We start from the raw sequence: 14,942 nt of genomic DNA, 5'->3' as shown, positions 1-14,942 counted from the left end.
TAGAAGGGACCGGCAGGTCACCCCTCTCAGTCCACTGATCCTCCCACTCTGCCTTTCCTGGGTTCACATGCCCGGCGTCCTTCTCACTCAAATTAGGGTGATTTTATGATTATCATCCCTTTTGCGAGTGAAAGGGGGTGCTCTTAATATTTATTCTAGAACAACAGGTGTGAACTGGGGCTTGTCTGGCTGGGACTTTGTCCCCGGGTTTCCATCCTCAGCTGTTGAGTAATGAAAGCCCTGCCTGGGAATTATTTAACTTCTGAGCCTCAGTTTCCTTTTCCATAAAACGGGAATTAAAGTGTGTATGTCTGACTTATTTTTTAGGGTGATTTTTGCCAGGATCAAGGGAGAGAACGAGAGGAGCTTTCGTGATTGTGAACTCAAAGTGAAGAGCTGTGCCAATATGAAGGGTTATTAATATTATTTTTATAACAGGTGGTGTGTACATCAGTGGTATGTGTCATCTGTATTCAAGCTACTACTAGCTTGGTCCACCTGAGTCAACTGGCTCTAATTTTATGTATATATCCCTCCACGCATAGTGACTTTTTAAGGAGCAAGATCGATTCCAGCAGCCACTTGTGGAGATACACATGTGTCCATACTTACTTTCAGCTCTAGAGTTTGCTTAGGTTCCTAGAGTGGTCAGGATCCTCAAGACCGTGTGGGAACAGATGGTACCATGGCTGTTTTTACAGATGAGGAAACTGAGACCCAGCAGGAAAAGGGACTCACCCAAGGTCACATGAGTCAGGCGAAGGGCTCAGATCCCCGAGGGATGAGGCATGTGAGTTGGGGGTCAGGGAGAGGGGTACAGCCTGTGATTAAGGACTGAGTCTGCAGGACAATGATGGGGAATAGAACCAGGCCTAGGCTCCTTAGCTGGCCTGCGCCCTTGGCAAGGAGGAGGAGCCAGGGCCTAGACATGTGCTCTTTCCCAGGGTTCCCTGTCACCCCTTCAGTAATGCAGACACCCAAAAAAGGTCTGTCCCCCAGTAAAGAGACCTGGTGGCACAGTGGTTAAAGCGATTGACTGCTAACTGGAAGGTCGGTGGTTTGAAACCACCAGCAGCTCCACAGGAGAAAGATGTGGCAGCCTGCTTCCTAGAGATTTACAGCCTTGGAAACTCTGTGGGGTTGCCATGAATCAGAATGGACTCAACGGTGCGTCTTTTTTTTTTTTTTTTTTGGGTCACCCAGGGTAGTTGTGCCCCAGCATCAGTTGTCCCTCCAGTCCTCAGGGCTCAGTGCAGGCTTCCACCCATCTTCACATGAGCACCTTCCTCCCTGGTCACCAGCTTCAGGGGTCAGGTCTTTTCATTAACAGAAAGTAAATGGGAAACTAACCTGTCCCACCCCTAGGACAAAAGTCAGAAGGACAGTTTGCCTTCTGAGCCAAGAAGTGACACAGATAGGCCTCTGGAGGGATGTCCTCTTCCCTGATCACCTCCTCTCCCCCGCCAGTGGACAGGAGAAACTAGGAGTGGGGCTGGGGAGAGTAACCTTTTGTCCTTGTCTTTAAAGATCTGAGAGCAGGGTACTGGCCCTATGTCCATGAGAAGTCCACCCCTGGTGCCCTTCTCAGTGGGAGTGGGAGTTGGGGGCACAGATGGGTCTTCAAACTGGCCAGGACTGACTATCTCCCCCTCAGGATTAGGCTCACCTGGAAATCTTTTTGCCATTTAAGGGTAGGTCCCCACTTGGTCATGAAGAGAAAGGGCAGGGACAGGAGGGGGCTGGTCTTGATCCAGACTCTTAAGAGAGACAGTCTGCCTCCAGTCCAGACCCCTCCCCAACTCTGTCTTGGGATTTGTGGCTGTTCTGCATGACCTGTCAGCCCAAGGAGGCAAATAACGGCCATTTAGCCAGCAGAGACAAAATGATGCAGGCATTCCCAATCCAGCCTGGCCTGTACCTCCAGCCCAGCTATTCATGTTCAAGCCCTGCCTGGCCCAGTGTTGATTCCTGCTGTCCTTGCACAGTGAATAGCAAGGAAGAGAGAAGGCAGCAGAGAAAGTGGGGAGTGGATGGCCAAGGGGTCTGCCCCCGGGGCTGGATAGCACTGGGTCAGGCTGTGGCCAGAGGCTCCTGGGGCACAGGGTCACTGGTTCCTTCTGCTCTAGGAAAGCTTTGGCCCTCCTCCTTTTCCTATCCCTCCCCATCCGTTTTTCCACTGGGAGAGTCACAGGGCAGGATCTTGGTGACAGGAGGTGAGAAGGGAGGTTCCAGTCAAGTGGCCCAACACCTGGAGGGGATTCAGGGCCTGGGCCTGCCTGGAACAGGACTGATTTCTTGCTGTGTCCTGCTTTCCAACTTTCCCCTGGGCAGGGGAGAGGAGGGGCTATTCTACCTGTCACTCTTTATCCCACTTCCTCCCCAGGGCCTGCAGCCAGCCCAACACACCTGCCCCACAGAGCCTCAAACTGTGGGCCTTAGCACCTTTCCTTGGTTGCGCCCCCAGCCCCCACTCCCCATACACCAGTTTTCCTTTCTGAAAAGTAGAGAATAGACCCCATCAGGGGTCTTCAAAGTGGGGTGTGGGCAACATCTCCCACTGAGGGTGCAGGAAGAAAACCTTAGAACTCCTGGTTCTGGCTCTTTTTCATCTCATCCTTTTTTTAATTCATATTGTTTGTGTAAATTTTACAATATACGTTCCATATTTGTAAAGCGATACATATATGTAATGTATAACATTTACATCATTTTGGAAATTGTGCTCAAAAATAATTTACCAATAGGCGTATGCAGGCAAATGGCTTGGAAAACTTTCTGTGAAGGGCCAGATAATAAATGTTTTAGGCTTTGTAGGCTATATTGTCTCTGATGCAAGTACAGTCATGCATCGAATAACATCCATGATAAGGAAACAGAACGGTGCTTGATTTGGACGTTGTGCAGACACCATATTATACACTTAGCAAAGTTATATGGGATACCGTAGTGTACCTAGCAGTGCAGTCACTTTGTATACAAGAGACATGAGATACGTGTATTGTGTGCAGGAAGCTGTTGTGTTCGCTGTGTCCGGTTACATCCGCTATGTTCTGTCCTCTTATTGGGATTTCTGAACTCTGTCATAACCTTATGGGACCATGGACATATATGTGGTCAGACACTGTCAGAACGGATGTTACGCGGCTCATGACTGTACTCAGCTTTGCTGTTGTAGCATGAAAGTAGCCATAGATAATAGGTAAATGAATGAGTGTGACTATGTTCTAATAAAACTTTACTTATGGACACTGAAATTTGAATTTCATAGAAAGTTCACTTGTTATGAAATATTCTTTTGATTTGTTTTCCCTCAAGCATTTAAAAAAAATAGAGACACTACTCTTAGCTCATGGGCCTTATGCAAAGAGGCAGTGGACAGATTTGGCTCATGGACCATAGTTGGCTGACCTCTGCTCTAGGCCACCGGTTCTCAAAGTTGAGCCTGGTTCACACTCACTTAGGAAGCTTCAATCATGCATATTTCATAACCCCAGCACTGATTCTAAGGTCCGTGGAAGCCCCAGAACCTGCATTCAAACAAGCATCCCAGGTGTTTCAGAAAGAATTGGTCCAAAGACGAGTCCTTGAAGAACCCAGCTCTGGAGGGTCTCTAGGGTTCTGGTTTGTTCAATTCAGCCAACCCTTGCCAAGTGCCTGGAGTGTGCAGTGCCATGGGAGGTGCAGGGCTGGACCTGGGGATTAGAAAGATAGGATCCTTCACCACCTTCCAGGAGCTGCCACCGAGTAGGGGACACTGGCCATATATATCACAGCACTGTTCAATGGGCTTTGGGGATAAATGTTAAATTCAGCTAGCTCTCTCTACCCAACCCTCCCCCACCCCCGCCCCCCTGGGAGTCTCCTCTATCCCAGCGTCTTGAGCAGTGATAGGAGGGGTGCTTAGGTTGGTTTGCTTTGGGATTCTTCACTGAGCACCTTCTGCTTCTATAGATAAAATACCATGAGGAGTTTGAGAAGAGCCGCATGGGCCCCAGTGGGGGCGAGGGCATAGAGCCAGAGCGCCGGGATTCCCAGGACAGCAGCAGCTACCGGCGGCCCCAGGACCATCAGCAGCAGCAGCCACACCACGTCCCAACCAGCACCCCAGGTGAGGGCCAGCCTGTGGGGGCAGATAGGTGGGAGGGAGGTTGGAGAGAACCCTTGTCCACACACAGGTGGACCACTGCTTCAGAACCCCTAGGTCCCACCCCACCAAGGGTGTGAGAACTGAGGTCAGGCCTGTGCTGGGGCCAGGGGAGCAGAAAGACAGGCCCCCAGTGTGATAGGGGCACACAGGCTCCCCCTCCACCTCGGAGGTCTTTGTGTGCTGGGGACACGGTCCCTCTGGAGAATCCACAACACATGTAAATGTGCCCACGTAGATATAAACCTTTGAGAAGTGGAGGTTGAGCAAGAGTGATAAATCACAGGCTGATGGGTGCGGGATGAGGCTTGCAGGGTGTAGTTTGCCTCAGGGGAAATATGTGATGTGGGCTTCATGGAGGGAGGGATTGGCAGGACAGTTTCTGAGGCCCTGTCTCCGCCCATCTTCCAGTTTACCAGCAGCCCCAGCAGCAGCAGATGGCCCAGTCCTACGGTGGCTACAAGGAGCCTGCGGCCCCAGTGTCCACACAGCGCAGTTCCTCAGGTGGTGGTGGGGTGAGTAGCCATCCTGGGGTAGGGGAGGGATCCTAGAGGTCAGAGGTGGTTGGCCTCAGGGAAGGGTTCCTGGACAGAGCTCGTGGATTCTCCTTAAAAACCCCACCCAGGAGGCTTGGCTTCTCCTGATCTTTGACCCTGGCCCCTGTTATCTATCTGCTGGTGAGAGGAATCTCAGCCTTTTGAGCTGAGCGGAAGTGTGGTGTAGTGGTCAGAGCCCTGGCCTGGTATTGAGATGAGAACTTTGAATTCAGAGACCCTCCCTCCCTAGGTCCCATCAGTGGGGGTGGAGAGTAGGGGCAGATTGAGAAGGTTCCTGAGGGACTTGCCCTACTGCCTCACGCCATACAGATCCCAGGGCCTGACTTGGGGGGCAACAAAGGCTGAGCTGATCCCAGAGACAAGCCAATGCCAAAGGCAATGAAGGTCAGAGGACGTTAGACGCACGCCCACCTCCGAGACAACTGATGGATTCCGGGTGCGTTTACTAGACATTTCCTGGAGCTAGAAACAGGTTATTTGGTTTTGAGGTTTTGGAAAGTAGAACCTATTAGACACCTATTGTGTCACCTGGAGACTCTTCTTCCAAGAAAAGGTCTTTGTCCTGACTTGTGAGAGAAGCTAGACCCTATGCTTCTAAAAGAAAATGTTGGTGCTTATAATAATAAAAACAGTAGTTTATACGGCGTGTCGTCTTTTTAAAAATATTTTGTTCATATCATGTCCACTGAACCTAACTGCATTGGTGTTTGGGTGGTGGGGCAGAACTGACTGTGAGCTCAGCATGTATCTTGTGTCTGGCCCATGTTGTTGTTGAGTGCCGTTGAAATGATTCCTCTCAAGTGGATTCTACAGGGTAGAGGTGCCCATAGGGTTTCCTAGGCTGTAATCTTTACGGGAACAAAGTGCCAGGTCTTTTTTCTTGCGGAGTTGCTGGTGGATTTGAATGTCTGAACCACCAACCTTTCGGTTAGCAGCCAAGCTCTTAACCATCGCACCACCAGGTTAATGGCTCCTTCATAAACCAAAAAAAAAAAAAAAAAAACCCAAACCCAATGCCGTCAAGTAGAATCCCACTCACAGCGACCCTACATTGTCAAAAGTATGATTGGTTTTAGAAAGAGAGACATGGAGGTTAAGTAACTTAAGAAAATTTGTGGCAGAGTTCAGCCCTGGTCTCCCAGCTCGTGGCTCAGTCCTGACCCAGGGCTCTACTGGGGGTCCTAGGGTAGCAGAAGGAAATGGCTCTGTGGGACTGGGCTGACTATGCTCCCTTCTGTAGAAGCGGTACCGTGCCGTGTATGACTACAGCGCAGCCGACGAGGACGAGGTCTCCTTCCAGGATGGGGACACCATCGTCAACGTGCAGCAGATCGACGACGGCTGGATGTACGGGACCGTGGAGCGCACCGGTGACACGGGCATGCTGCCAGCCAACTACGTGGAGGCCATCTGAGCTTTGCCAGCCAGTGGCGCCCCTGCCCCACCCTCCGTCTTCAGTGCATTCCACAGCATTGCATCCGTCCTGAGGCGGCCATCCGTTTGTCCGCCCCTCAGGAGTCTCTGTTATTTTCAATCTGCAGCAGCTTGTTTCTCTCTCCCCCCCGGCGCCCCAGCTTCTTTTGCCAACTGAAGCCTTGTTCTGCCACTCCTGCAGGCTCCTTCCTCTGGCCAGTTTTCTCCTTGACCAACTTCTCGGTTTTCTCTGGATGGAACAGGTGTGGGCTTCTTTGGGGGAGGGCGTGGCCTGGAGGACTGGGTGGAATGGGAGGCAGGCCTCGGCTGCCTTTTCTTTTTTCTGTCCCCTCAGACCCTCCTGCCCACCCCCTCACACACCCAAACATTCCAGGACTGGGATGAGTCCCAGGATCCCCAGAGGGAGGGGCTCCACACATTTTGGGGAGTGGGACCTTACCTCCTTGTCCTTGGGATGGGGACAGGGGGCTGCTGTTGTGTAGGGACCAGGCCGATGGGCTTTATCTCTACTTCTCAAAGATGGGGCTGCTGGCTCACCAGTGGGTCTCCCTCACTGCCGTCTCCCTTTCTTAAGGACAGCAAAGGAGGGTAAAGTTCCTGTGTTTGGGTTAATCACTCCCCTCCCCACATGTGTTTCCTTCTCATACTGTGATTTTTGCCCTCCTACCCACGCAAACCTGGTGTAGGTGAAAAGCTCGCTGGGAAGCATGGCTTGGGTTAAGTTCTTGCCTTTCTTAATTTTAGGGACAGCTGTGACGAAGGAGGGGAACAGGGTGTTCTCTCCTGTAGCCCTTTTTCTTCCCTCCCACTCTCAATCTCCAGGGACCTTTTGGCTTGCTTCCTTGGCCAGAAGCCCATAGTCCTAAAGAGTAGGGCAAGGAAGGCTTGGGGCCTCTCTGCCCATGCCATCTCCAGCTCCCTGTGATCAGGTTAGGTGAGCTGCTCCTCCCTACTACTCATGGGAAGATGCCCAGGGCCTTCCATAGCCTTCCCTTCTGGCCCAAAGCCAAACAGACTTGGTGCTGTGCAAAGCCAGCAGGAACTTGTGTGTCTCCAGGACCTAGTATGTGGGGAGGAAGGAGTGTGTTTGTCTGTAGGTGTCTGTGAAAGGCGAGTGTGTGAATGTGAGAAAGGGAGGCAAAGGGGTGTGTCTGCAGGTATCTCTAGGGTTATGTGCAGGTGGGTACCTGTGAGGGTACCTGGAGCCGCCATCTGATACTTTCCTCAAAACCAACAGTGAGGAGGTTTCCTCAAAACCCACAGTGAGAGGGGAGGGCCCTGGGAAGCAAAGTTCCTTTTGTGTTCTTTGGGTTGAAAACTCCTACTTTCCTCTTGGGTGCCTCACTCTGTGGGCTCTCCCCTCAGGCCTCTCCGTTGCTTGCATAAAGCCCCCTTGGAGCAGAGGGAGAGGGTCCCAGGGCTACATAACTGGAAGTACAGACTCCGAGATGAGGAAGAAAAAGATGGTGCTATACCCAAGTTCTTTCTCTCTGCTTGTTAGCAGCTGTGACAGCCCTTTCTTGGTTTTATTCATCTCTGGGTTTTCCTGTCACCCTTCTGCCCCCTACTCCACTATCATAACCCTGAGGCCAACCAAGTTCTACAGTTAACATCTTGTCCCTTTGCCTACTTGTACCCAGCAGGGCCTTTGATGAGGGAGGAGACCTGAAGGTACTGGGGGGCTTATCCAACAAAGTCATCACAGGTATTTTTATCAACGGTGTGTTAGTTGATGTGGAAATATTCTCCCCAAATCCGAGCATTTAGGAAATGACTGCTGGGGGAGGAGCCCCTGCCTGACCAATCCCCTTTCCCTTTTTGGATGGGGGTGAGGGCAGGAGGCGTATCTTATATTGGGCAATTTGGGGGGTGAGGGAAGCAGGAGGAAGCAATCTTGGGAGCCTTGGGGGAGGTTGGTCCATTCCATTTCTTCTTGATCTCAAAGCACAATGTGGATTCTGGGACCAAAGGACAGGCACACATCTGTTAGGAGGACCTGGGGTTGGGAGGGTGAGTGGATGGGAGGAGCTCCACCTCCCCTCACAGAGAGGGCTTGGAGGACAAGAAGCAACCTGTTTTCCTTCAGTTTAATTTTCCTTCCAAAACAAGGCAAGACAGCCGTTGGAATCTTGGTGCCTGCCCTTATACTCCTCCTGTCCTAAAAATAGAGGTAACGTTTTCTTACACACCCCCAGAGAGAGGAAGAACTGACGCACTGGTGCTGAGGGACCCAGGGGCTGCTGGGAGTCCTTATTGCTTGCCAGAACCTTCCATGCCTAGAAGAGCACAGAACCCTGAGGGCTGGGCCGAGTCCCTGGTCTTTTCTTACAGCTCACAGAGGTCTCTTAGCCAAAATCTAATCCCAGAAAAGATGCATCAAAGCTAGAATGTGAATATAACTTTAGTGGACCAATAATAAAATACAAGAAGCCCAATGGTGAGAAAAGTGAGTTCTCCTAGCACTGCTTCCTGTTTTCTCCCTCATGTCCCTCCAGGGAATACGGTTGCTTAATTTCTGCCTTTTTCCCCTCACATATGCACTTTTGGGCCTTTTTTTTTTATAGCTGGGAAAAAAAAATGCCACCCCACAAACCTGTATTTAAAAAGAAACAAACGACCATGCAAAATTTGCCTCTGTCTAAACATTTCATCTGTGTGTGTGATGCCGTCCATTCATCTTTTTATATGGGATTGTTGTCTTTTTTGGTCTGTTTTGGTCCCCTCCCTTGTGGGCTTGTGCTTGGGATCAAATCTCTCTGGCCTGTTATTCTGAACATTTGACTTGAACCACAAGTGAATCTTTCTCCTGGTGACTCAAATAAAAGTATAATTTTTACCTGCTGACTTGGTTTCCTCTCTGGCTCTGAGGTTCTGGTGTGTGTGCGCCTACCCTGTCTGCTTGGGACGCCCTCCAGCGAGAAGAACAAGCCCATTGGAAGACTTCAGCCTGGGAGGGAGGGAGAAAAGAGCAGCTTGCCTGCCTTCCCTACTGAGGCCTTGGTACCTACTTCCTCCTTTGTGAACCCTCTTCCCAGCAGCCTGCTCCTGGCTACGGCCCATTCATCCCTCTCTGCCCAGCTTGTGGATGCTGCCAGAAGCTTCCCTTAGCTCCTGTAATCTCATTAGTGTTTTGACTTAGTTATGTTTCTGTCTCCCCAAACGATCATGAGGGCAGGTTATTGGTTGCCATCAAGTTGATACCAACCCATGGCAACCCCATGTGTGCAGAATAGAACAACACTTCATAGGATTTTCAAGCCTGTGACCTTTCAGGAGCAGATTGCTGAGGCTCTTCTGAGGTGCCTCTGGGTGGATTCGAGCTGCCAGCCTTTTGGCTAGTAGTCGAGCACTTAAACTTTGTGCCACCCAAGGGACCATGAGGGCAGGTAATGGGTTTAATTCCCCAGAACCTACCCAAGGACGAGCACATACCTGCTCAATAAATATTTATTCAATTAACTAATGAGCTCAGCTTGGGAATGGAACGGTTATAGAACTCTCTACCACTGCCTGGTTAATTAAAGAAATGACAGACTGGGACAATTTGCCATGGGATAAAACATGGATAAGGCCTGAGCCCGACTAGGGTGGTCTGGCAACCCAAAGGAGTATCCACAGTGCCATGTGAATATGATCTTTAACTCACATTCTTTCATTTAATCTTGTGATTAAATCAGCCCTGTGGGAGAAGTAACTACCGCGATGTCCATCTTACAGATGAGGTTCACCAAAACTCAGAAAAGGGAAGTGGTTTGGTGGCAGTTGCATAGATAGGAGCAGAGCTGTGGGTCTTAGGATCGCCGGGGCAGCACTCATAGTCTTATGCTACGCTCCCTGTGTGCTCATGCCTTTTGCAGCTCTCCTATCAGCACCAATTGCCCCAGGTGCCCAGGGTCTGTGACCTCTGCCCAGAAGGCCAGGTACCTCCCCTCTTTCTGTGTGGGGTTGGAAGTACGGGTAGGGCAAGAAGTTCAGTCCCTTCCACCTTCAGCCCCTCCAGCCTTGTGCCACCAGTTAGCCTCACATCCAGCTGCTTTGTGGAGAGGGGTATTTCCCGTTTTCGGCTCAGAATTAAGGCATTCTCTCGCCTCAGGATAGCAGCAGGGAGAAGAGAGGGGTTTTCCTTGAACTGAGCGTTTGTAATCAGGAAAATGATATGTACAGAGTCAGCAGAACTGAAGGAGTGTGGGAGTGTCTGTGTCATTGGGTGGTATAATTAAAGACAATACTGACACTGCTCCCCTCCAAAGGAGCTGGCTGCCTAATATTTTCCCAATAAAGGGGAATTAGTTGGCAAATTGTGCCTTCTGTCACCTGCCCCCTTTTGTCTGGAGCTGTAGCCCACTCTCCCCAGGAGGCTTCATTCATTATCAGAGAGATTTGAAGCTTTGGAGAGCATAGGTGCCAAGTCTTCACTCCCAGCTCACAGAAAGCTCTGTTCTCTGCCTCTTGGAGGTGGGCCAATGGGAAGAGTCTCTAGACACCCTACTAGAAGTGGCCTAAGTTCCTCAGGCCTGGCATGGGGGGGAGGGCGGTGCGTGGGTACTAATACCGTTACCCTCAGGACCTCCAAAAAAAACTACTTGGATTGGAGCCAAAGAGAAGGCCTCAGATATGTCACTGGGAATTTTTTTTAACTTGAAATAAGAACAAGAAACAACACAAGATATAACTGAATACTCACCATCCAGCTTAAAAAAGACTCAGTCCTTCTCCCTTAGAGGAAACCACTATCTTGAATTTTCACGTCTAGATAACTCTTACTTACACAGGTATGGGGCTAAAGGAATTCTTCAGTGTCCTCTATATGTATACACTGCTGAGCTCTCCAGAGAGGAAACAAAACAAGCCTATGGGCTATGGCTACAAAGAGATGAAGGAACAGATGGAAAGACTGCCAAACTCGTACTGTAAATGGATGTGAGCAAAATGCCTGGCAAACTGAGCAGCACAGGTAGGGTTGACGGGCCTTTCAGACCAGTGTGGGCAATAGAAAGAGTATGGACTGTGGAGTCAGCCAAGCCTAGGTTTGAATCTTGGTTGCTGCCATTTCAAAGCTGTGGAACATAAGGCAAGTTACTGATGGATCTCTGAGCCTTTCGATAGAAGAGTTGTAGGGAGGTTGAAATTATACCATGTGTGTGATATCTGGTGCAGATATCCCATAAATGTTAGCTTCATCACCAGGGATGCCAGCTGACACTCACGTGGTGAGACCTTTATTCCCCACCCCCACCCCGCTAAAGTGACCTTTACTGTTGTTGTTAGTTGCTGTCAAGTGAGCTCTGACTCATGACTTCACGTACAGCAGAATGAAACATTGCCCGATCCTGGGCTGTCTTCACAGTCGTTCATGTGCTTGAGCCCATTGTTGTGGCCACTGTGTATTTTGAGTGCCTTCCAACCTAAGGGGCTCATCTTCTAGCACTGTATTGGGGCAATATTCTGTTGTATTCCACAGGATATTCATTGGCTAATTTTCAGAAGTAAATCACCAGGCCTTTCTTTCTAGACCATCTTAGTCTGGAAGCTCTGCTAAAACTTGTTTACCATGAGTGACCCTGCTGGAAATACTGGGGACATAGTTTCCAGCATGCAGCATGCAAGCCACCATAAACTAAAAAGACAAACTAACAGACGGGCGTTGGAAAGTGAACTTTAGACCTTGCAAATGACCCATTCAATTCCCAACTATTATTATTCTCTGGCCACAATTTGCCAGCAAGGAAAAAGGACGCAGAGAGGCAGTCAAGAGAATTCATTCTGAATGGCCATCTAAGATACAACTATTGGTCTCTTCCCACCTGGAGGAAAGGAGAGTGAAGAAAACCAAAGACTCAAGGAAGCAATTAGTCCAAAGGAGTAATGACCACATGAACCACAGCCTCCACTAGCCCAAGACCAGAACTAGATGGTGTCTGGCTAACACTATTGACAGCTCTGACTCGGGTCCCAGACATAGCGGGAGAAAAATGTAGAACAAAAAATAAAATTCACAAAAAAGACCCCACTTACTGGGCTGACAGAGACTGGAGGAACCCTCAAGGGTACGGCCTAAGACACCCTTCTGACCTGGAACTAAATCCATCCCGGAGACCGCCTTTCAGCCAAACGATAGACAGGCCCATAAAATAAATAATAACACCCAAGAGAAACATGTTCCTTAGAACAGTCAATTATATGAGATCAAAAGAACAGCGTTTGCCCAAAAGCAAAGATGAGAAGGCAGGAAGGGGTACAAAATCCGGGCAAAAGGAAATGGGGAACCCAGGGTGGAAATGGGGAGAGTGCAGACACATTGAGGGGAAGGTAACCAATGTCTTGGAACACTTTAAGTATAAACTGCTGAATGGGAAACTAATTTGCTCTGTACACTTTCACATAAGGCACAATTTAAAAAAAAAAAAAAAAGCATCTCAAGGTCTGGATAGAGATACACCCCCTCCTACATCCATATCATGCAGACTACATTTAGATACAGACTACATTTGGTGGGTAGGGTTCCTGGGAAGAATGTGAACCTCTTCAGTTCTGCCTGGTCTAAATCTAGCAGTTCCCTGGTTACTCACCCCCGGGGCTTTGTGATTGGCTGACTGTGAGGTAGAGATGGAGGGGAGGGAAGGAAGCTGCTGATGGAGCTGCTGCACCCTTAGTCTCAGGCCTCGGGAGGGGGAGGGGAAAGAACGAGGGGTGAGCAGTGAAGGCAGGAGGGAGCCATTTCTCTTCGCCGACCGCAACCTCCCTGTCACAGCTCACGTTTCCCTGGAATCCAGGGGCCTCATCGGCCAAGGGCTCCATAATGCTGGATATTTTCATCCTGATGTTCTTTGCCATCATAGGCCTGGTCATTCTGTCCTACATTATCTATCTGCTCTAGTGGCCTGGAATCTGCGGTTCGGAGCCCTCAAGAGAGCAGCTTGGAGGGGAAGGATGAAGCTAAACGGCCCGAGCATCCCGCCTGCGGACGCAACGGTGGATTTGTGCTTCTGGTCATTATTCCGGGTATTGACTCAAAACTAAAAGAGAGCTTGTTTTTCTTTTTTTCTCAAATGCATTGATGTAGTATTTCTCAGACCACTTGGAAAAGAATGTTAAAAAAAATAGCAAATTCTTTTTTTGGGACCTAATTTAAAATATGATTTTTTAAGTTAAAAATAAAACCCACAATGCTAAGGGTGTTTAGTCAGGTGAGTTGGGAGTGGTGTGCATGGCAAGCAGGGACCATTATTCCCTAGTTTCTTAGTCAAATTAGGTGCTCAGACTACATAGTGACCTTTTTCTCCCAGTGGTTAAAGGCAAACACATTTTTAGATGTCAGCACAGCGGTTTATCACTGTGTTTGCATTATTAGTAACTCATTCCCACTCAAGGATGAGACAGCAAATGAAATTTACTTGGGGGTGCGGTTTGAGGAAGATACCCACTCTTTTTTGTAAGGTTTGGCGGAGAGGAAAGAGGAATGTCTAATTTTTTTCCTACTCCGTGCCCAGTACTTGGGAGCTCAGACCTTTATTGCTATTCCTATCTGAGCCTTTTTGTTTATGGGTTTCCCACAGCTCCTGGTCTCCAGTCCAACAGAGAGGCCTCTTATCGACAGCAGCAGTTGGGCTGCCCAGCAGACCTCTCCCAGAGCCTTCTGGATATGATTAACCCCTGGCAAGCAACGGGCTTTTTGAGCTCAGAGGCAGAGGCACACAGCTGGAACATCAGGAATTCATGGACAAGGCTGGCAGATGCTGCGTGCATTTGAGCTGTAGATAAAGAGCACAGAGAGTTGAAATACAGATTCATTAAAGTTACCATGGAGAACTGCTCACGAATTCATTTTGATAGCCTCTCCTTAGGTCTAAGTGCAACTGCATATTATGCTAAAATGTTCTTTCCTTTCGCACACACAGGGATTTCCTTGTAAATTCAAGACCACGTTGTCTGTGTTCATCTATGAATTGGTCACTTTATCACTGTTTTACAGATTGCACAATCTGGGGTTGTGTGTTTCCCTTGTCTCACTCTCTAGCCAGAATGAACTTGTCATCTGAGTTTTTAAGATTTATCATTTCTTCCTCCACCTCATACCACGTGTGCTCCAGCTTTTTATTTAAAGAGAGAAGTTGTTGTATAGTCCTCATTCTTTGTGCCTGGCTGAATTATAAATTATTGAAATGAGATGGCTACACTTATTATTCGGGAAAAATCTCTCTTACCCCCAAAAGAATGTTTTTTTATATTGTCAAATGTTCTTTTTCTAGAAAAAAATTTCAGCATATTTGTCCAATTAGGGTGGAAGAAACCATAATTTGCGGTTAAGCGTAGAATTGGCTTCCAAATATGTGGTATCTTTTCCTTTGAAAAGCCCATCGTAATTATTCCACATTTACTTTTCCCTTCTAGCTTAAACAAGATGAAATTAATAGTTTTTATTATCAATAACACTGTGTCCAATTTCCAAGTTTTAAAAAGAAATACGGTTAAGGCAATATGACGTGTCACAATTAAAATAGAAGACTTGCATTTTAAAATTATAGCCAAGAAAACACAGATCTGGAGGCTTTGTATCGGCAACAAATTATGTGACCTTCAGTAAGTCATTTAACCTTTAGGGCTTCCATTTATTCTGCGAAATAAAAAGGACTAGAAAATCGTTCATGTCCCTTTCCATTTTAAAATTCTAGAATTCTAGGGTGAATTGTCTTTGGAAACTACATTTTTGAGAGCAGAATTCCCATGGGACAAACTGGTAATAGTTTACCAGTAGTCCCTTTTCCTGCTTGATCTCCCCAGCATGACACTTTATAATAAAAACTCAA

General features: G+C 48.5%; 1 protein-coding gene and 1 long non-coding RNA gene across 2 annotated transcripts in view; both read left to right on the top strand.

Moving 5' to 3' along the window:
* LASP1 (LIM and SH3 protein 1) overlaps positions 1–6,388 on the top strand; it is a 38,378-nt gene extending 31,990 nt beyond the window's left edge. Inside the window, exons 5-7 of the mRNA XM_003414682.4 lie at positions 3,952–4,108; positions 4,556–4,659; positions 5,942–6,388. Of these exons, the coding sequence (XP_003414730.1) occupies positions 3,952–4,108; positions 4,556–4,659; positions 5,942–6,115 (435 nt within the window). The 3' untranslated portion in view covers positions 6,116–6,388. The remainder of the gene's footprint in view (positions 1–3,951; positions 4,109–4,555; positions 4,660–5,941) is intronic.
* Positions 6,389–6,519: 131 nt separating this feature from the next.
* Positions 6,520–13,948, top strand: LOC111751779 (uncharacterized). Its single transcript, XR_002786859.2, has 2 exons — positions 6,520–13,137; positions 13,692–13,948. It is a non-coding gene; the product is annotated as an uncharacterized LOC111751779 (long non-coding RNA).
* Positions 13,949–14,942: the final 994 nt, after the last annotated feature.

This window comes from Loxodonta africana, chromosome 18 (assembly GCF_030014295.1).
Source record: "Loxodonta africana isolate mLoxAfr1 chromosome 18, mLoxAfr1.hap2, whole genome shotgun sequence".
In the NCBI taxonomy this organism is placed as follows: Eukaryota; Metazoa; Chordata; class Mammalia; order Proboscidea; family Elephantidae; genus Loxodonta; species Loxodonta africana.
Note: the sequence above shows the minus strand (reverse complement) of the source record. Positions and strands in the feature narration are given on the sequence as shown.